This window comes from Drosophila miranda, chromosome XR (genome assembly GCF_003369915.1).
Source record: "Drosophila miranda strain MSH22 chromosome XR, D.miranda_PacBio2.1, whole genome shotgun sequence".
Classification (NCBI taxonomy): domain Eukaryota; kingdom Metazoa; phylum Arthropoda; class Insecta; order Diptera; family Drosophilidae; genus Drosophila; species Drosophila miranda.
In genome coordinates, this window is record NC_046674.1 from 17,911,208 (window position 1) to 17,932,599 (window position 21,392).

A 21,392-nucleotide genomic window follows, 5' to 3' on the forward strand; every position below is an offset into this window, starting at 1 on the left:
GCACGACTCACAGCATGAACCCGAACAGGTCTCGAGGAATCCTCCACAGCAGAAACAGCAGCATCTGGAGCATCCATTGGAGCATCCAGAAGAGCACGGGCCACATGCTCCGCAGCGCTGGCAGCAGGAACTGGGAACGGGGACACCGCATCCAAAACGACAGACCCACATCCGCATGGTCGCCAGAAATTGCGAGGAATCGAAGGTGGGATTGTTGCAATAATTACGCATTGTCTGGCCAGATGCAGATTAGATCCGTTACGATGAAATCGGGCAGAAGGTTCTATAGACAAAAGCCGGTGCGTCCCAACGAAGATATCTGTGTCCGTTCATAGGGCCAATGTCGATCGCTCAGCCTTGGACAGGACTCGGGGATTGGCCAATATGTGTGTCGACATGGGTCATACAAACGATAGACGGCTTCGCTGGGGTTTTGGAAATTTTTGAAAACTACTTATTGTGACATATAAATCAGTGAGTGCCGGGCAGGGGAGGTGGGGGAGTAACCGAAGGGTTTACGTACTCCCCTAATAATTTGAAAACCAGTCACGGCCAGTCAGGACAACGCCATCGAAGACCACTTTGGTTAATGGCAAAGCGCATAAATGAAATCATAAATAAAAGTCGCAGCTTTGATTTACTTGCGTTGACAACAGAACAACATTAAATTAAGTGCAATATCGAGGCAAACAAACAACAACAACAACAAAAAAAAGACCATTTCAAGGAAGGGGGGGGGCAGCAGAGGACGAGCCAACGAAGCGTGAACGGGTGAACCCCATGAGGATGGGCTGGAGTGGAAGTGGAAATTGCGCATTAGCCTCGCCCGGCCATGGATGCAACCAGAGCGAAAGCAAACAGGACACACAGGACAATGATAGCCGGAATCAATGCCAGCTATCGAGGCGGCGCTCCCCGTAGAAGCTCAATTCGAAGGAGCGGAAAGCCAAATAGAACCCACTAATGAATCCTCAGGGCAATTAGAGCTTCACTTTCGAAGATTCTAGGGAGCTCCTTGGCGTCCGACGGGGGACCCACGTGTGCGTCTGCCTGTCTGCCTGCCGGGGGTGTGTGAGGCAGGAGCATTAAAACGGCATTCAACGCCGCCCATAAATGTTGGCAATTAAAATCTTATTTTCGCTTATTACATTTTCTGGCGCCCCGCAGATGCACAGGTGTGGGCCACCCCCACCCCACCCCACTGCCTGGCGACAATAAACACGTCTAAAATTTGTAGCCCCAAAGAATTTGTCGCCCTGGCCCGGCCCGGCCACCTGTTCCCCGATACCATACATTTTTTTGTTCGCTTGCGTTTTCATTTTTCTTTTCCATTTCGGGTAATTGAATCATTTTAGCGCCATTTATTTTCCTTGTGATTTTCGAGTGGCGGGGCTGCCGGCGTGACATTTGTAAAACAATTTCTATTTTGAAAATGAAAATGAAACAAGCAATAGCAAGCAGGGGAGGGGGGAGCGGAGGGGAGCACATAAATAATAATGCGTTAAATTTATGCGTTGATTAATGTCGAGCAGTCAATCTCCGCCAGCTCTCAGCGCACAGAAGCGCAATGTTCAGGTGTTGCCAGGGGAACATTTTAAGTTCATATGAATACTTGATTGGGTGAGCAGAATCTTGAAATGGCCCAAATGTTTCTGAATGAAATGTGTATAGAAAAAGGGTCTATGTTATGCAGATTTGTCTCTCAGCATTCATTCCTTCTAATCCCGAGATGTGCATAGTTTATATACAGATACAGAACCAAAACTACACTTGTTTTTCAATCAATCAATTCAGTGATAGTGCCTATAAATTCTCTTCAGAACTATATAAAGCTGATATCATCGTTTGTGGTTCACTTTAACTTTCTCTAATATGAGGGCCCCTCAAAGGAAAATCGCATCGAATTAATTGAATGACATCTATCCACCTCCCATCGCCGGTGCTCCCAAAACCAACTCACCCTCAACGCAAAATACGTAGGCATTTAGCGAAACGTTTATTTCATTATTACGCCCGGGGGTAAGGGCCGGAAGGGCCAGACCAGACAGAGGAAAAGTCAAATTGAAAAAGTCAAAAAGTGGTTTTCGCCCCCCCGCAATAAATACACTAAGAGCTCACAGGGGGTGGCAAATAGTGATAGCCACCGGCCCATAACATCGCAAGGGGTGGACGACGTTGAACTAAAAACCGGAACGGAAGCAGCAACCGAGCAACAAGAAGTACCCGGAAGAACGAGCGAGCCCACCCACCACCACCGCCACCCCACCACCATCCGAACCACAGACAAAAGGCTGACACTTGTGTCCTCTTCCCAGCCAACTCTCCTCTTTATCATCATCATCCTCATCCCCTCCCACCACTTCATCGGCGGGCGGCCTCAAATCACATGCATAAGGTTTTTAAGTTTTGTGCTTTGTCATAGAAGTGCGTGGAGGACGATCTGCAGATACAGTTGTAAAGATATGGTAACAGGCGCGTAATGTGACAGCATTGCCAGGCCGGAGCAGAAATGCTTATGGCATGCTTATGGAGTGGGTGGGTGGGCCAGACACAGCGTTACACATGTTTGGGCGTTGCCAGTCGAATCTGGTTGTGTTATTGGGATTGGGTTTGGGTTTGGAGGTTTTAGGGTGGGGGCTGGCGAGGGTCGGAAGAGATGATTGAGAAAGTAGTTTAAGCGAGCTAGGACCGCGGCTCTACTTTTACACCCGATACTCAATCCAATACGATCGCACTTGTCATCAGAGATGGAAAGACTATTTGATTCGAACTCCACTCTTTCGCTACTGTTTCTTATTCCTCTCCTCTCCAGCCCGTAAATCTCCGCCCGAGTGCACACACTGCACGAGAAAGAGCGTGTGTGAGAGAGAGGTACGAGAGAGTAAGCGTGTGGAAGGGGGTAGCGATAGAATGATGCTCTGTACACTAAAGGAACTCTTCTGCCCACCCTCTCAAGCGTAGTACCTCTCGCTATTTTTGACAGACATGCTGCCTATCTTCCCCTATCAATCCTATGGGCTATCCACTTTACCATACGAGTATTACGTGAACCATTTCTGTTGACATTGGCCCCTTGTTTACACGAACATCCTGCCAAAGGGACAGACACACAAATGTTTAGATATCAGTTTGCGTAAATAGGAACAGCGAGAAAGGACCGACAGTGGAATGAACGTGAATGAGGCACCAACTAAATGCTGGGTAAATAGTTGCCGGGGTAATTGGATCAAAGCTGCGTGGAGCATTTATTTACCTTTCGATATGATATTTGTACACTGTTGGACAGGCGGCCGCTGGGGGGGAGGAGGGGGAGGGCGAGCAAACTCAATGTTGCAGTCCATTTCAGACCTTGAGGGGAAATTTAATTAAAGAACAGGTGACAATGTCGGAGAGGAGAGAGAGAGAGAGAGAGAGCTGGCAGAAACACACACACACACACACACACATAATTTCCGCCATTGAGCATCATAAATCAAAGTTCAAAGTCCAAGTGAAACAGAAATTCGACTGAAAAGCGGAATAGAGCCCGGAGCGGAGCTGGTGCCGAGCCACTGCTGCAAGTGTCAGCAACATGTGGCAAGGAGAAGAAAAAATTGAAAAAATAACGAATACAAAAAAACATAAAAAAAAAAACACAACGCGGCAATCAAAAATGTCGCGAAGCAGTCCTGTCCGCGCTCCTTCCGTTTTTGACATGGTCAAGTTTAATTGAAAAAACAATACAAAAAAATTTGCCATAAAAACGCAACTTTTAACCTCCGCAGCTGCTGCCGAAGCTCATAATTAGAAAATCCACCAAAGAGAACCAGAGAGAGACAGAGAGAGAGAGAGAGAAAGAGAGAGCTCAAAATTAATTTATTCTTCGTTTTTGTTTTTTTTTTGTATTCTTTTAATTGAAATTTTCTTCTTTTCTGTAGCCTCTGCAGATAATTTTAATAACCTGCTCTGCACACAGGAGGATAGCCAAAAAGGATGCGACGGTAATTGCCGTGGCCAAAGCGGATGATAAGCAAATTTGGAAGCGAAACGAACCCCTTCATGCCTTCCTGCACCGAATTCACTCTCTTTTCTGTGTCTTTTATTAACAAATTTTACTTTATTTACGCCGCACGTTATGCTATAATTTATAATCAGGATAGGTACCAAAATGTTGCAGGCAAGTTGATTAAATTTGATACAGTTGATGAAGTCGATATGAGTCCGAAATTTGGGTTGAAAAGGGTTGAATTTGTGGTTGAATTCTGAGGACATTTATGGGGCAGATAAGGGGGTTGAGTGGCAAAAGCTCTCATTGAATAAAACCCTCCCTAATTTCAAATATTTCTTCTTATCTAATAGTTCACATTACAAAATATTGAAAAATATATCTAAAGCAGTGCACATGGCTTTATAATAATACTAGTCAAGAGCCAAAACAAGTCGGTGCGTGACCGGAACGCGCATCTCTCTCAATTTTGCTTGCACTCCTCATGAGAGACGGGTATAACATAGTGGGAATGAGAAGGAGCGCACCCGCTAGTAAATGTCAGGCAAGAACGCAGAACGACCGAGGGGCGATGCCGCATGACGCGTAATGCGTTAACCGAACCGATCGAGAACAAGCAGGAAGAGTAGGTGTAAGATTAGTATTAGAACTAAACTTACTAAAAGAAGAAAGCATGAATTCAAAATACAAAAGCAATTACTAATTAAGAGAATCCCAAATAACTAGATCTACAGAACCGAAGGGACAACAGTATAACGTTTCTAGTAAATCTAAAAGGAATAACTGGCTTAAATTTCTAGATTTATTAGCTAATAGGTCATACCTTGGCGTCCAGCGTTCAATTGAGTTTTGGGGTTCAAGACCCATCCCCATCCTGATTCCGTCCTCGATTACCGGTGCAAACGGTACGGTACGTTGGTGTGTGATTGAGAGAGTGTTTGTGGGAATTTATGCAGGTGAAGTGCTACTGAAATTGTCACTTTCTTTCTCTCTTTCTCGTTCCAAAAGAAACAAAGTTTCCTCCGCAAAGAAGAAGAGATTCCCCGCCCATTGGAGTGAGCAAAAGATCTACACTGAGAATAACGTACAGAACAGAAAAAACAAAAACAAACAAACAACAAAAACACGGAAAAGAAACGCACTCTTCTCTCTCTTATCTTTTTGGCTCATAATCGTGTGCCGCTACGTTTTTCTTGCTTTCCTGTTGTCCTCCCATAAGAAGCCGAAGAAGAAACGGGACCGTGAGATAAGTAGCCACGCGACAATTTTGAGTAGAGGAGAAGAAGGACAGCCTGGGATGCGCATAGTGCATTTGCATATGCGCTTATAATAATTATGTAGAAAGAAAATAAAAGTATAAGCATTGAATTTCTCTCGTCTCACTTACCCATAATCAACGCAAAAACTTTAGGCATCTTAACCTTTGCCTCGTGGAGTGGGAAAGGGACAGAACTTGACGAATTTTCAAGCACGCACACACACATTGCTGGAACTCACGTGATCAAACGAAAAAAAGACACAACGACACAGTAACACATTTTAGACTTTTACACATGAAAAAAAAGAATTTATGTTAAAATAATATGTTTATCTGCATATACATACATATGTATATTAAACACTGAACATATACATATACATATCACACATTGCTGCCCTTGTCCTTCGTAGATCTGCATTTATGCCGCCATTTGGCCTCTATTGGCCGCTGCTCTTCTTATTTGTTCTCTCTCCCACGCTCTGCTCGGGTACTTTTGCGAAAGCGAAAAACGAAAGCAAAAAACAAGGAAAAAACGGAATATCACATTTTGTACATTGCCACATGAAAAAAATAATTTATGCAAAAATAATATGTTTTTTTACATACATATGTATGTATGTGTGTATCGAATATATACATACACATACATATGTATGTATATCACACATTGCTGCGCATCTCCTTCGTAGATCTGCATTTATGCCGCCATTTGGCCTCTATTGCGCCCCCGCCCTTTATTAAGCACATTTTCTTGCACTAAAACACACTTTTTTTATATGTATAATCACTGACTCACTACACTAAACTTCACTTCACACACCTGCGCGACATTTTTCCTATTGGATTTTTCACCATTTTCCGCAATTTTCATGGACTTGAACGCGGAGCCGACTTGCCGAGGCACGCTTTGACCGGGTGAAAAAATTTCAGTGAGAGCGGCGAAAATGCGTGCATTCTTTGATCTCCCGCTCCTCTTCTTATTTGCTCTCTCTCCCACGCTCTACTCGGGTGCTTTTTCGAAAGCGAAGAACGAAACGAAAAAAAGGAAGAAAGCGGAACGGATCACATTTTGCATATGGCCTCAGGCGGGTCGCCTTAGACCCCTCCTTCTATGCCGTTACGCAGCCGCTTCAACTCTCTTAATTTTCTCAGTAGTGTTCGCTAGATACCATCTTGCTTATCAGGCCCAAGGCGTTTAGTGTGTTAGTTTTATGTCACTCCGCTGTTAAGAAATGATCCAGCCAAAAGTTGGCCCTTTCATGCCCCCGGTTAAGCCACCTAACAATGTCTCCTATTAGGTTATATGCCCATCTGCCTTGTTCTGTGTTGGCTCAGCATTCCTGCCATCTAGTTAGGCTTCTTTCCCCCGCCGCCGTCTTTAGTTGTCTCCTTGATGCCGGGAGCGGTTTTGGGGGATTGCCCCGCGCCCTGAAGAGATCTCCCTTGTTTCCTCGGCAAGATTCACCACATAAGGATAACGCATTGTTAATATTGTTTTGAAACTGTGTTAGCCGTTAACTGTCATGTAGAACAATTTAATTTGACATGTAAATGTATTTTTGGTTATTTTTCCTACATGGAAAATGCATGCTCACAGTGGCGCTATTGAAAGCCACAGCGCCATCTATTTTTGTTATTTTTAACTACTGCTTGGAACTTACTGAACCGCCCGTTGGGGACCGAATTTGAATTTCCGCGCGGTCTAATAGTCTAATAGCTCTACTAGTCTCTAAGAACTAGGCGTCAGATAAGACGGAGAGACAGCCATGACTGTATCGACTCGGCTATTGATGCTGATCAAGAATATATATGTTTTATGTTTTATACTCTATGGGGTCGCAAACACCTCCTTCTGGGTGCCACTCACGCCCACTTTCACTATAAATCTGGTATAGCCCTAAACTTTTCGAGCATCGCGTAAGAAAAATGGTTGGGGTAAGATCCACTTAACCAGTTCTACAAACTAATTTTTGTCTCAGGGGTAACGTATGTAAGGGAGCACCGAGAGAAAGGCCAGCAGTAGCGTCAAAGTGAGAGCGCAGACCCGCACATAAAAAAGAGCGAGAGAGCGATATTGAGAAGTGCGGCTAAGTACAGAGTGTCGCCGACGTAGCAGTGAGGACCAGCCCACTTCTCAAGATACGCGGTCCTTCAAGACAGGACCTTCAAAATACAAGCCGGAATAGAGGGAAAGTTGGCCTCACGTCGTGTCAGGGTCATAGGGAAATAGCTTTAATACAATTTTTGTAAATTACCTCAATTACCGATATGTGCTTTTTGAGCGGGCACTGTGAGCCGTATAATCGGCATACCAACCCCTACCCGTTTTTCCTTCCACCCAACACTCGCAAGTCAGCTAGCAGATGGCCACTTCTCGTCCAGTAATTGCTCCTCCACATCCTCCCGTTCCCATAACATGACATTACAAATTCCCTGTAGTTGGATCAGACCCTGGCGAACCTGAGAATTTGCACACCGCACTCGACAGAACTTCCTTACTAAATAATTTTCTCCATTTTCAAAGATTTTTGTATAACCTTTAAAACATAAAAGCCTGGAAGCACCTGTCAATCGCTGACAATCGACTATCGTCGTACAGAAAGTTTTTGATTGAAGTTTTACAACACAGATGTAATTCAAAGCGAAATCATCAAAAAGAAAATTTTACAATAATAAAAAAAATGTCGCATAGTAAGCCCAAAACCGACAGTGTTCTGGAAAACAAGCGGCAGACACAGGCACGGGAGTCTGTGGGAAGTGCGAATGCTCTGCCCGAGGTGAAATCCGATGCGACCCCCAAAGCGTCAGTTTTAGCTGCTGGAGGAGGTGAACTACACGCTGAGGCAGGACCAGCAAAGGATGTTACTATCTACAATGCCTACAACATGGGACCAGCTTTTGGCAACAAGTTCCCCTGTCCGTACATTCGCTATATACTGCAACGAGTGCTTACGGAGAGACTGAATAGCAAGACTTACACTGCTGCGGATGCTGTGAAGTGGACACGCGAAATAGCCGACGAAATCAATCTGAAGATGAAGGGACAGGGCCAGTACCCGCGTTACAAGCACGTGGTCAACGTAATGCTCTATCAACAGAATGGCGCCGGCTGTTTCTATGGGGCTCGTGCTATATGGGATCAACTCTCAGATGATTATGTTTCCTATGTCTTCGACGGTGGTAGTTTTGTTTGTATTGCCAGTGTCTTTGGTTGTTATACGTATTAATTTGGGCACAGAGGAAATAAACATTCAAGTCGCAACGTTATATTTACAACTTTAAAAATATAGTTTTATTGTTTTTAAACATATTCTTCAGGACGATGAATATCCATCAACTCAAAATGTGAGAATAGATCTTTCTACTTTTCATTATCAAAAAAGTTGCGACTTTACCAGTTGTTGGCATTTGCTTTGGCATGTATCTTGTAGGTAGTCCCTTGAATGCCCCAAAGATCTTGCAATAGCCAAGCCAAGCAAATTGGAGGCCGAATTTAAACATCCACAGCACCTGCGCGAACATTCCAGGCACCACTGTGGCAGGAGCTTCAGATTCACCCCACCCTATCTACTCCAGTACGAGAGCTTTGTGATCCTTGATTGGCCGGAGCTACGACATAATGCATCTGATCACCCCGCCAGAGGTGTGTGCCCAACTCAACTACGAACTGGACGGTCCACTTTTACCTTTAGTAGGCTGCCGCCGTCAACAACAACCTGCAGTCAATATCTCCGCAAACCACTCCCTAACATCTGTCACATTCGGCGCGTGGAGCTGGAAAGGCCACAGCAGACCAGTCCAAGCAGTTGGTCCACACAGTGCGGGATTTGGATATCTTCACGGTCAAGGAGATAGACGATTTTGATGATCAGATTCTGCAGGCAGCACCTCCAGTGCCTCCAGTGTTCTCCTTGGCTTCGGTCAACGACTGGATGTGCCAATCCAAAAGTAAATGGCTATTGATGAGGTTTTCGCATGTGCATATAATCTTTTTTGATTAGCACATGAGCATCTGCTGGTACTCTAGGCGGAAAATTCTATAGTGCCTCGTAAGTTGTGCCAATCTGACTGGTTACCCGCCATTTCTCTAACTGGACAAAGGGCCGGGTCCGGCCCGTGAAGAGCTTCAAGTAGGTGTCCAGCGATGCGTGGGAGATTATGCTTAGCCTTAACACATCTTGGGGAGCAGCGTAATGGGCAGAGGCCACCCCGCTCTGCTATTTAATAAAAGTTCGGACTCGGCCAGTCTGTACATAGATGTTGGATGTTGCTTTCCTGTGAGGACATTTTGCTGAAATGCGTGCGGTCCTGAGTGGAGAGCTGACTGGCGACTTTGTTGGTTCGGCGGCTCCTTCCTTATGATCAATACACACAACATCACAAATCCTGTTACACTTCTTGATGGGAGTGTTTAAAAAACAACTCTTTTGTTTTTCGTAGATACAGATTTTTAGGGATTTTTCTATTTTAGTTATTGCGATCAATAAATTGCTTAGCAGTTTCTTTCAATAATGGCCGCGGGTTAAATAAGAATCACAGGCATCATATTCTATCCAGCACGTCATTGCTGGATGCATCATCAAAATTGGCTACGCGATGCATTCCAGGTGTTCATACCAAAGCTCTGTTCTTCTTGGCAGATCCAAACGGGACTTCAAAAGGGTTTTTGAAACTGTTGTGCTCCATTAACTGGGAAGAGTTCATTGTATTCATCTGTTCGTGAATCATCTGCAATCGGGTGCCAAAATCCCGTTGAATCTACATCGATATTATATAAAATGCTTTCCCTGACTGACCGACAGTCTGACTGATTGATTTGGCAGTAATATACATTCCAAAGACCGAGTCTTAATCAAGCAAAGCTGCGGTGTATTCCAATAAAGATGTAATACTCTCTTCAATTTTCTTTCATCGCATTTGCATTCTAGTTTTAATTTTCGTATTTGTCCATAATATCGCGGGCCACTTTCAGCTCCGCCAGCAGAGCCTTCAGATGCGAGCGTTCGAAGTTAACAATATGCGTGGTATCCTTGGGCAGGCCATCGACCAGTTCTTGCAAGATTTTCAGTTCCAGGGTGGCACAATTTGCTGGCGTTTCGCCAGGCGAGGTTACATTACGTACGCTTTGCAGCTCGTTAACTGGGGAAATGGGCGGAGAAAATGTCATTATAGTGATAGCATAGCATGTGCGTAAAGGAACCCACTTCTAAATGCCTTATCTAACATTTTCTGACGTATGGAACCGGAATGTTTCTGCAGCACACGGCACATGGCCGCAGCATGGTCCTTGGGAAGGCCTAGCTGTTGGATCTCCTCTCCAAATATGCTCTCCGTGCAGTTGTAGCGGGATGCATTGATCAGCATAAAGTTGATGCAGGCCACGGCCGTTTTCCCCTCATTAGTGAGTGTGGATGTCAACGATTTGATGGCCGCTTCCTTTGGAAGAGAGAGTGAGACTGTCAAATCCAAATCCACTTAATATCACACATACTCACCTCAAAAGCTCCGCCAGATATTCTTTGAGCCACCAGATCGCTTAGCTTTTCCAGATTCTCTATACTCAAGTTGGAGAGTGTTGATATGATTTCGGCCAATACCCAATCGGGACAATCCCCTTCGCCGCAGAAACGGAATTTCTTTAAAGAGAAAATAAATAATAACATATTTAGATGCAACATTTCACTGGAAATAAGGAAATAAATTTAGTTATCCGAGGCTATCCAACAACCTCCTCCTTTTCGAGTCGCCCTTCAGCCCACACATGCTAACTGCAAACACACGCCTACAGCCAAGTTATCACATCACGTTTTGAGTAAATTAAAGACTAGAAGGAGGTCCAACAAGAGGACTAGGGCTGACTACGACGCTCTTAGCAAAAATAAGTAGAAGGAATACATCAAATCTTAGAATACCCTAAGATAGATATTATACAAAATATGGGCAAGCTTAAAACTGACCAAGAATACCCTCTCATGTTATTCGAAAAACCGATATACCCCTTGCAAGGACATCAACAACTTGAGCAACGGAAAAAGTGGCGATATTTGCATATGATTAATTTCATACGCTTGCCTGCTAATCAGCGAGCATTTGTACGACTGAGTGAGTGGCAAGGCAAGCAAAAAGGGGTTAGTAAGTGGGTGGTGGCATCACAGAGACACAGAGAGGCGCGACACGACCTACATATAAGGCAAGTCGCCCAGGGAGCCGTTCTCAGTTTCAAGTGCACGTCACGTTTATCTTTTGGCAGGATTAATAAATTCTCCGGCATAGCGGAAAGAAACAAACGAGCGCCAGTTAGGAGCGTGAAAATTTATGACACTTGTTGCAACCGTCTGCCCACAGCCAGGACGAGGACAGGACGGGGCATGCCACGCTTATTAATACGCACTCTTATTTATTTAGCGACGTGTGTAACGGCTTAGAAAATGCGAACGACAAACGTTTTATAATTATTTTATGGACTTCAAAGTTGTCAACGGGCGCGACTTATTCTTCAACCAGTGGGCGGACCAACAGTTGGACTTAAACCCGCAGCTATATAAGCAAGACGTCGAACCATTTTCCAGAGCAGTTGGCCAAGAGGATTACGAGCACCCACATCCACACGCACGCAGCTCTTTGAATGATGCAGACCTGGCGAATCCTGTTCCTATTGCTGGCCCTGTCTAGGCAGCTGTACGCCTTGCCCGGGCACCCTGCCTCCGCCGACGTGGAGCTGAATACCTGCGAGCTTCAGCTGTCCAAGTACCGTAGATTCATCCTCCAGGCCATTCTCAGCTTCGAAGATGTGTGCGACGCCTACAACGCCCGGTCGGTCAGCGCCGAGGACAGTTCCCCGTCGGAGGGGGGCTGGCTCTTCCACCACTATGCCCCACCACCCACCTCGCAGAGAGGCGAGATTTGGGCATTCTTCAAGCTGCTGATGGCTCAGTTTAACGACGTGGAGTTCGCTTCCATCATCCGGGACGCTGTAATTGAGCGCTGCCGCATCAAGTCCCAGTTGCAGCGCGACGAAAAGCGCAACTCCGTGGTCCTGGGCAAGAAGCAGCGATTCCACTCATGGGGTGGCAAGAGGTCACCGGAGCCGCTGTTCGCAGTCCCCGACCCGGGAGTCGGTGCCGGACCCGGAACCGGAGTAGATCGCAGCTACTATTAAGCGCCGCTGGAGTGAGATTGTCCCCGAGTCTTTCCGAAAATGTATGAATTGCCAATTCAAATCCTCTATATATCACTAAATGTCTAAATAAACATGAAAATTGCCAAGCGTGCATTGGAAAAAACTCACGTGTCTAACTCATTTTCTTTGCCGGCACTCACCATTTTTTTATTATGCTTATTATTATTATTATTATTATAAATAATTTGGCTATTTCTAAAAAGTTCTATTCTACTTGTTAAGTGTGACCGCAATAAAAGTATACGGTCTGATGAAAAAAAAACTTGGCCCACTTAGCCCCCTCTATTTAAACAGTTCAACGACTTGAGGTAAGTGGCGGCAAATATTACTGATTGTAAATTATTCTTGTAGATCCATGTCATCTTTCCTCCGAACTTACAAAAAAACCACGATATCTTACACCTGAAAGGCGCTAAAATCATTAAATTTGTATTATTTACGGTGGTAGCCCCCTTGGCTTACAATGGGTTAATCGTTCTCCGTCGAGGATTGGGAAACATATTCCTCAATTTTGATATTCCGTGCAATATTACTAGCTAGATAGTTCTTTCAGCCATGCCCACATAGTTTTATTCAATTAATGATCCTATTTTCTACTTGGCTGGCTTATTTTAAATACTTGCTTTTATTGGGATTCGCCTAAAAAAAGGTTTTAGCGAAAAAGGTCAAACAAAAAAAAGTAAGAGTAATCGTACCAATTGCTCAATTTAGATATTCCGTTGAATAATGCTGGCTAACTAAAACCCTCAGCCGTGCCCACATAGTTTTATCCTATATATGAATACATTTTCTACAAGATTAACTACTTTTAAGTATTTCCATTTATTGTATTTTGACTAAAACAAGGTTTACAAGAAAAAGTTCAACAAAAAAACAGTCGCTATGTTGTCACGTCAATGTATTTGGTATCTGGTATTTGAAGAATTGTTGCTTTTCAACCGGAGAATTGTCATTTGTATACCCTATTTCGTTAATTTAATATTAAGAGACGTAATTAATAGAGAAGTTTTGTCAAATTGATATGTTTTAGACATATTCCTGCAGTTGATTATTTTCCGTATATCTTGATCTCTCTCATTGTACAAAACTGACTAGTTTCTGCATTAGTTAGAGACAAACATTTTCGCAATTTTATAATATTCATTTCCCCAGGGTATGCAAATGTCGCTAATTTTTCGGTACATGCTTCTATTTCGTAAATATACTTTCAATTTTGACGTCAAAATATACTAAAGATTATATAATTTGAGAAATATGCCAATTTATTTTATTAATTTAATTATATTAATTTATAAAAATATTCATTCAGAGATTTGAAATTTGGGCGTACAAAAGTATTGAAAAGTCACGGTTTTTTCAAAGCGACATCTGGTGCATTCCATTATAACTACGATGACAGGGTTGACTTCAGTGTTAAAAGCAAACGGGAATGGGCGCCAAAGCGATTAAATTTGAAATCTTAATTTGAAATAAAACCGATTATAAAGTCTCTTTATTTGATAACTTCTGGTAATTAAAGCATGAAAGCTATACTTGTTCTTTGTGTAGTGTTTTTACTAGTAGTAGAGTTTTTAGTCTGAAGAATACAATTGTATATTATCAACATAGGGCTAAATGTAAAATTCTTATCAGCCAATAGGGAATACAACGCCCACATCCTAGCACATCTCTCTTTACCCTTTGACACCCCCAATCAAGTTTCTTTATCAAAACCAATTTGCCGAGATCGTCAGTTTTTGGAATCACATTCAGCCTTCAAACAGACACGAGTAGAGTGCACCGCGAAACGGATCCCCAGATCGGAGGAGGTGGGCACAACAAACCCATAAACCTTGTCTATAAATAAAAACTAGCCGGAGCAGCGTCAGTGTGGTAGAGAGGGGGATAGAGGACTGCATGTGCTATTAATTATCTCATCTGTCTCTGCCTTTGGGCCTTTGCTGGACACGCTGAAAACAAATGTTAATTAATCGCCTGCCCACAAATCTAAATTCGAAATCGTTAAATTAACTGATAATCCAAATAGTACTTATACATAGTATTATGTACAATATGTACTACAACGTGAACGACATTTGTTTAGACGGCAACGCTGACAGCGGCGCCAACGCCTAGAGATGTCCATCCCCTGCCCCTGTCCCTGCCTCAGCCACGATTCCAGATTAGAGCTTGGAAACGTGGAAAAATATGCAATTCCTGGGACTTTCAAGCCCCGTTTGAATCGATTATCGCCCTGATTAGGTGGGCGGGTTCCACTCAATAACAAATCGGAAAAAACTGTTACCTAAGCACCGCAAAAACTTCCCTCTAAAAATAACACGGATCCGGTAAGCCCTTTGTAATCTATTTAAAGCCATCCCATAGCGATCTTTTAACCCAAAGCGGAACTGCAGCCAATTAGCCGTTCAATCAGACTGTTTGCATCCACAGAGCAGGTGCTCCGGCACTCCTACCTCTGCTCATGTCCAGTTTGTCACTCAATCCAAGATCATTAGGACAATAAATGTACATATGTAACTTGACTAGAACAAACATACTGAAAACAAATTAATTGAATATTAAAGTATTTATTAAAATATTAATTGCGCCCAAAGAATCGATTAAAATCTACAGAAAAATATCTCATCTTATGGAACTATATTGAAGTGAAGTGGTATTCCAAGGCCCCCCTTGATCCGAGCTTTATATTCAACGAAATTGCTAATTAATTAACCTTTCCTCAGGTCATATTCCAGTTTCCCCATCTGCCAAAAAAATAAAGTAAAAATAAAAGACGAAGAAACTAGGCCATCATACATACTATGTATACTACTACTGATAACAAAGGCTGGCTGATTAAGCCCTGTCCAAAGATTCATGAGCAAAAACAGGAGAGAAGGCACGGGGGGTTTCAAATTCTGTCATTGAACTTAACATTGGTGAAGAGGAGGAGGAATACACGTATAGGGGAGTAGAAGAAAGAGGGGGAGCAGAAACGGAATGGCAACTGATATGCTAGTTGGTCGCGCGACTGGCCGGCAACAACAATGGAGCCAGCCCACAATCTCCTCCGCTCCTAATCAATCTCCCACTCGCTCCGCTCTGCTCCCCATAAGCGCCAGAAAACAAATTTGTTCTTCTTCGTGCGCCATTAGACGCGCTAAGAAAGTGTTCCAAAGGGGCGGCGAATGGATGGAGAATGGCGAACGAAAGAGGAAAACATTTACCGCTAAACCGTTAAATTAAGTTACGCCCACACCCACACGCCCCAACCGACAGGTGGCGTTGCGTATGGTGTTCAAAATATCTGGAAATAAAGGAAGGAATAATCAACTTAATGGAAAGTTGTACTTTATTTGTTTTTTGATTAATTTACAACGGACAATTGATTACGAGGCGGTACGGGTCAGATAGGGCTTTGCAATCATTATTGCAAAGACAAATTTTATTTTTATTTTGCCAATACTGCAATAACTTCCCAGACGAGCCTTTATTAATCAAATCGTATGTACAGATGTACGTAAATCTATCTATACTGAGGAATTTATATCCCTCCCATAAATAGCTGTGAAAATTCATACATCTGTACATTTTTATATACTTCTGTTATGTTACATTTTCTATTAGATACTAATATATTATATAATATATATTATACGATTGCTTCTGATATCAAAACCCATTTTTATTGACGTCAAGAGTCCGATGAGAACTACAGAATTTCACCTAGTATGTAACAATTTGTAAAATGTCGGGAGATAAACCCATTGACCCATAAATCCCAGAGATACGATCTTTGATCTGTTCTTTACAGGCATGCTTATTTGTTTGCAAATACGAGTCGATTATAATAAGGTTAGGGTGGAAAATTTTCAGATGCATTTTCTTGTTGATTATTTTTAATGTTTTTTTTTTTTGTTGCTGTTTTACAATCATGTTCATAATAATATTTATATTTAAACATCAATATATGTACATACATATAGTATGTATACAAAATAAGTACAGATACTGGCACAATTGTACATATTTAAGGTTGATAATATGATAATGATATGATAATAAATTCGATTACTTTGAAAGGAGCATTGAGAAAATAAGTTTTTAAATCTTGCTTTAAGAAGTTTTTGAAAACGAAGTTTTCAATAAAAGTATGTCCCTAGAAAATTAATTCTACCTTGATTTAGAGACTGTGTTATTCTAATCCTCAGCTTAATCAATTTCTTATCGTTAGCTAGGGTATCTTCACATATGATATACACATTTCTGTTCACCTTGCATTCCGGTTTAATTCTTTATACTATTTTATATACAATATATATATGTGTTCGCTCGTTGATAAGCCAAAAGGTGACCCAGTTGAGACCTACGCTACGTGTAAAATGGAAAAATGGACAAACATTTCGCAGAGGAGAATACGCGACTACCTCGAACTGAAAAAAGTTACCGAGAAAACGGCACAAAAGCAAGGCGACTCAAACCTCTCTAGATAACCATATCGCGGGTCTTCTTATCCTCAATAATCTCCTCATACGCACGTAAATATGTAAGCAAAATATAAAACTAAGATAGAAATATAAGAATCGGTAGTCTTCTTAAAATAATGATAAAACAGTTCACTGACCTCCTTTACCAAAAAGAAATCGCGTACAGAAGCAAAAACCATATAAAAACTGATTCTAGTCCAGATTGCGACTGACCTCTCCACCAAATAGAAGGTTAATTAAATCAAAATTTTGCCAAATTCTAAGTGTGCTGCGCATTTATCACATACTTTATAGATGTTCGAGCAAAAAGCAAGAAGCAGATTGCTCTGCTTGTCCCACTGATTCATTCGCACGGCCATGTAAATTGTAAAACTTGTCTAGGCATTTCTAGATGTAAATATATATCTGTCTATCTATCTATGTATGTATATAAGTATATCGTCAAGCAGCTCTACAGATACATTATTTTTAATTCTGGGCAGTGCAATGTACGCGTTCAACATTGAATCCAAGCGTATATGTATATATTTTTGAACTTGATTTCGCTCACTTTTATGTTAATGTTTGTAGCATAAACCGGAAACAGGAAAGATGTTCAACAGCTTTTACTGCTATCCCTGGTCTTGAAGAAAGGCGGAATTGATTATCTCTTGGCGGTTATGTTGAGAGAAAGATCGAGAGTAGTGGATCAAGGAAACTGACTAAGTTAAAGGATTTTGTTATGCATCACAAAACATTTGGTAAAATTTTCTAAATTAAAAGCCACTTATCGTTCTTGTGTTGCTCATATTATTTATTTATTTTATGTGGTTTCCTTCATTTTTTATCAGATAGCAACGCACAAATATATAAAAAATGGCCAAATGTATGCAAATATATTTCATCAGGTGAGAGAGAAAATAATGCAATTTGGAACCTGTCAATTAGTGAATCTGTTTTTGCACACATGTTGACTCTGAATTTGTAGGATGAGATCGAGCTTTAAATGAAATCGGAAGAAAGAAAGGCTAATGAGGAGAGAAGCGGATCTGTAGGATCTTTATGATGTAGGAGTAGCCGATTCTGATGTTTCGAAAAGATACATATGGATAACCAGTAAGATCAAGATATATATAGGCTAAACAAAAATTATGGTGTGTTACATGTAACCCCCATATTGATCTTCTTTGGACTTTAAGTATTACCCAATCTACGGCTAACTATCTCATCACTGCCTTGGAGAGTATAACGGAACCCTTTTGAAGCGCCAGCACACGAGCCAAACTTGAAAATCAAATACATTAGCCACAGTAAACACTCGACTTACACCCCGTCTACTCAACTTGGTCTGGCAAACAGATGTTGATAAGTGGCATTCCCTTTCGTTGGTCACTGTGTCTATTGGTTCGGTGATTAACATGGGAATAATGAAGAGGTCGAGTCGAACTATTTTTAGGGTGTTTGGGGAGTACTCAATTAGGGGCTCACTATCAGCTATCAGCGCAGACACGCGCGATATCAGACATTGCGTCGATGTGCGTCGGGTCTGGGCAGATAGCCGTCGTCGTCGTCGTCTGGCGATGTCAATGGAACTATTGCCAGGACCACTATCTGAAGCAGCAAGCGAAAACGTGATCAGCTGTGGTCGGCTCAGGCCTCAGACTCACTCGCCTGCTGTTTGCTCGATGGCTTTCTATACATCTACGAGTATATACATATGAATCGCATAATTAAGTTTGTTTTAATGCTGATCAGTGATCACCGATGACCGCCAATCGCCGATCGCCGATCGCCGATCCCCGATCGTATTAGTTCCAATGGAAAATTACGCGGTCGGATCCGTTACGTTTCAAAGCAAAGGGAAAAACACGCAACAGAATAGAACAGAACAAAGACAGACTAAAATGGTTAAAAAGATCACACACTGGCCATAAACTGTCATGTGAATGGGAATTCCTCTCTTAGCATGTTGCGAATGTCTATCCCTTGGTTTATTTATAGTAAAACCTTTTTGCGACTATGTTATTCCGTGCCGTTTCCGTTGCGGAAGAACTGTTTTGATGTGAGAGATCTTTGCCAAGAAGAAAATTCGTGTCGTTTTTCTTCTCGGTGATTTCTTTCGGCGATCACGCTACGATCATGTGCTCTAGGTCAGTTACGGCATAGCATGGCCATCGGCCGACACGCTCCTGCGCTCTGGGTATTATCTCTGCCCAAAAATAAACCAGTTCTATATTTATGATTTAAGTTTATGCTGCGCAGTTCATCAGCAATTCAATATGCATTGATAATGAGCAAAAATCTTCTGAGTCGCGCGCCCCATTTCTAAAATTAGATTCTCCCAAGAGGGCTTCACAAACTAGTACCGTGTACTGTATATTGTGTATGCTATACTATGACTAAAATTTATTGAATTTCACTGATAACCAAGCGCCGCTAGCCAATATTTTCGTGCCTGATACTGAAGTGCCTGCCGGTTTCATCACCCCCCGATTTCAGGCGCACGTGTATTCCTGTTTAATTATTTATATAATACGAGTAGCTGTGCATACCGATAGCTTCCTAAACTTTGTACCTACTATATACACCTATGTACATACTATATCGTATATCTTTTCTGAGTGAGAGAGTGGCGAAGAGTGACAAGACTGCAAGCCACCCGTATAAGTTCATAAATTCATAAATTGAATTTTGTAAATTGTCCACCAAGCAAAGCACATCCGCTCCGCTCGAAAGCAACGAACTATAATTACAACTGCCTCAAAAAGATGTACATATGAAAATATGGAAATCGTTACAGGAATAGACAAGATACATACAAATACGAGTACATACATATGTATACGAGTATGTAGGGAGAAGCAGCTACTAAATTTGCCAGAGGGTACAGACAGAGGCCCACGCAAGTGCCAGCAATTTCGAGTGCAGCCAAAGAGAGAAGTGAAGAGAAGAGAAGAGATAGAGCACTGCAGTACGAGATGCAAGGGGAGGAAGTGACAACCCTGAATGAAGGGGAAGACAGGAATGAACAGGGGGATAATAATGGAGAGCTCTCTGGCTCTTCTGAGACTCTCTACACGACGCGCTGCAGCGAACCACTCGAGTAACTACTTTTTATTCAAGCAGGGATCTTTGGGAAACCGGCTTTCAACTAGGCAAGCCGGCCGGCTCTTCCTCCTCTACTTACATGTGTATGTACATACCACTCCAAAAGACCCCCTTTTAAGCGAACCTCTCCACCAAATGGGATGCTGCGTGGCCATCCGAAGAAAGTGTGCAAGCAAAATGAGACTTTTTAACACTCGAAACAGAAAAGCGTGAAAACCCTTCACATACATATGTATGTATGTTCATACATCCATAGGCATAGGTGCACTATCATGCAACTCATTTTGAGACTGGGGTTGAGATCATTCATTGTCAGAGGGCATTTCAACAACTATAAAACCGCCATGAGCGAATGTCATCGAGGCACGCACACCACGCACACACACAGGCAACCAGGCCAAAGATAAACTCACACAGATACACTTTCTTTGCCATAGAAGGTGCCCAACAAACGCAGCGATACGAGGTTCCAGTTCCAAAACCAGACTGCTGCATTTCTGTGTAGAGTTGGCTGCATTCAGATTCAGATACAGATTCGGAATCAGGGGTTTCCGTTTGCCTCGGATAGTTTTGATGTGGGTACGACAGATATCATGTGGGTTGACAATGGTCCGTCGAGAGCCATTACATTTTCGCTGCAATAGATGGAAAATGGTAAGATGAAAAGAAATTCAATTTAAATGGTTCATTAAAGTGGGTTAAAAATGACCTTAGATTTAATACGGAAAAGATTAGTGCTGGTATTAAAATATCTCCGACTTACAAGTACTAAAAACGCATGGAATCCATGCTAAAAGCCTGTTCAAAACTCACCTGAATGATCCATATGACCTTTGAAATAATGTCGATGATAAAAGACATGTTTCTTACCCAAGACCCTCATCCGTTGGACTAATTGATTTAGATTTGACACGGCCTGAAAGAAATGCGTGGGCTAAAACGGAACCCTTACTTATTTAAGCAAAAGGCCCCTCAACTACAATGATGCGATAATAGTAGTATAAAGATAAAGACGAGACGAAGGTGAAGATGAAGAGCAACAGCTGAGACGCGACACGAAGACCGAAAAGTGGGATGGGTTGGGCTGTGATGCTGATCATGTCTCTCGGGCCTGACACCGAGCAACTTTTGTCACCCGCCTGTACGACAGAGACTGAGAGCGAGAGAGTCGGTGACAGTGGCGGCGCCTAAACTAATCTAAGAACGCAGAAAAAGCTACAAAAACCAATACTAAAACTCTATATCAAAATGCAATCCAAATATGCACGCCACGTCGATCAGCGTCAGAGCGAGCGAGAGGTGCGATTATGTAGATAGGGTGAATGTGAATGCCAAGAGAGCGTAGCGTGGCGTGGCTCTCTCTCTTTCCCTATCTCTCTCGAACGCTCTGGTTACGCACAGTGGGTGAAATGA

The 21,392-nt window shown here is 42.5% G+C and overlaps 3 protein-coding genes across 4 annotated transcripts; 2 read left to right on the forward strand and 1 right to left on the reverse strand.

Annotated features, from left to right (window-relative positions):
- The first annotated feature begins 7,841 nt into the window (after positions 1-7,841).
- LOC108153200 (tctex1 domain-containing protein 2) lies at positions 7,842-8,531 on the forward strand. Its single transcript, XM_017283021.2, has one exon. It carries the CDS (start codon positions 7,928-7,930, stop codon positions 8,471-8,473), a length of 546 nt encoding a protein of 181 aa, XP_017138510.1. The 5' UTR covers positions 7,842-7,927; the 3' UTR covers positions 8,474-8,531.
- A 1,137-nt stretch (positions 8,532-9,668) lies between these two features.
- On the reverse strand, positions 9,669-20,855 carry LOC108153199 (COMM domain-containing protein 4). Of its 2 annotated transcripts, XM_033386292.1 has the most exons (5): positions 20,793-20,855; positions 20,393-20,614; positions 10,742-10,882; positions 10,451-10,682; positions 9,669-10,385 (listed from the first exon to the last, which is right to left on the reverse strand). In XM_033386292.1, the coding sequence occupies exons 1-5, from the start codon at positions 20,838-20,840 to the stop codon at positions 10,177-10,179; spliced, it is 852 nt and encodes a 283-aa protein (XP_033242183.1). In that variant the 5' UTR covers positions 20,841-20,855; the 3' UTR covers positions 9,669-10,176. The 2 variants fall into 2 exon arrangements, with proteins under 2 accessions (XP_033242183.1, XP_017138509.1); XM_017283020.2 differs by lacking the exons at positions 20,393-20,614; positions 20,793-20,855 and adding an exon at positions 12,567-12,662.
- LOC108153201 (leucokinin) lies at positions 11,385-12,532 on the forward strand. The gene has a single exon (XM_017283022.2). The coding sequence runs from the start codon at positions 11,872-11,874 to the stop codon at positions 12,403-12,405; it is 534 nt and encodes a 177-aa protein (XP_017138511.1). The 5' UTR covers positions 11,385-11,871; the 3' UTR covers positions 12,406-12,532.
- Positions 20,856-21,392: the final 537 nt, after the last annotated feature.

Coding starts and splice junctions, on each gene's coding strand:
- LOC108153200 (XM_017283021.2), top strand. CDS start 7,928: ATGTCGCATAGTAAGCCCAAAACCGACAGTGTTCTGGAAAACAAGCGG.
- LOC108153199 (XM_033386292.1), bottom strand. CDS start 20,840: ATGTCTTTTATCATCGACATTATTTCAAAGGTCATATGGATCATTCAG. Junction 10,883..20,392: donor GGCAAAGAAAGTGTATCTGT/GTGAGTTTATCT, acceptor TTCTCTTTAAAG/AAATTCCGTTTCTGCGGCGA. Junction 10,683..10,741: donor TATCTGGCGGAGCTTTTGAG/GTGAGTATGTGT, acceptor TCTCTTCCAAAG/GAAGCGGCCATCAAATCGTT.
- LOC108153201 (XM_017283022.2), top strand. CDS start 11,872: ATGATGCAGACCTGGCGAATCCTGTTCCTATTGCTGGCCCTGTCTAGG.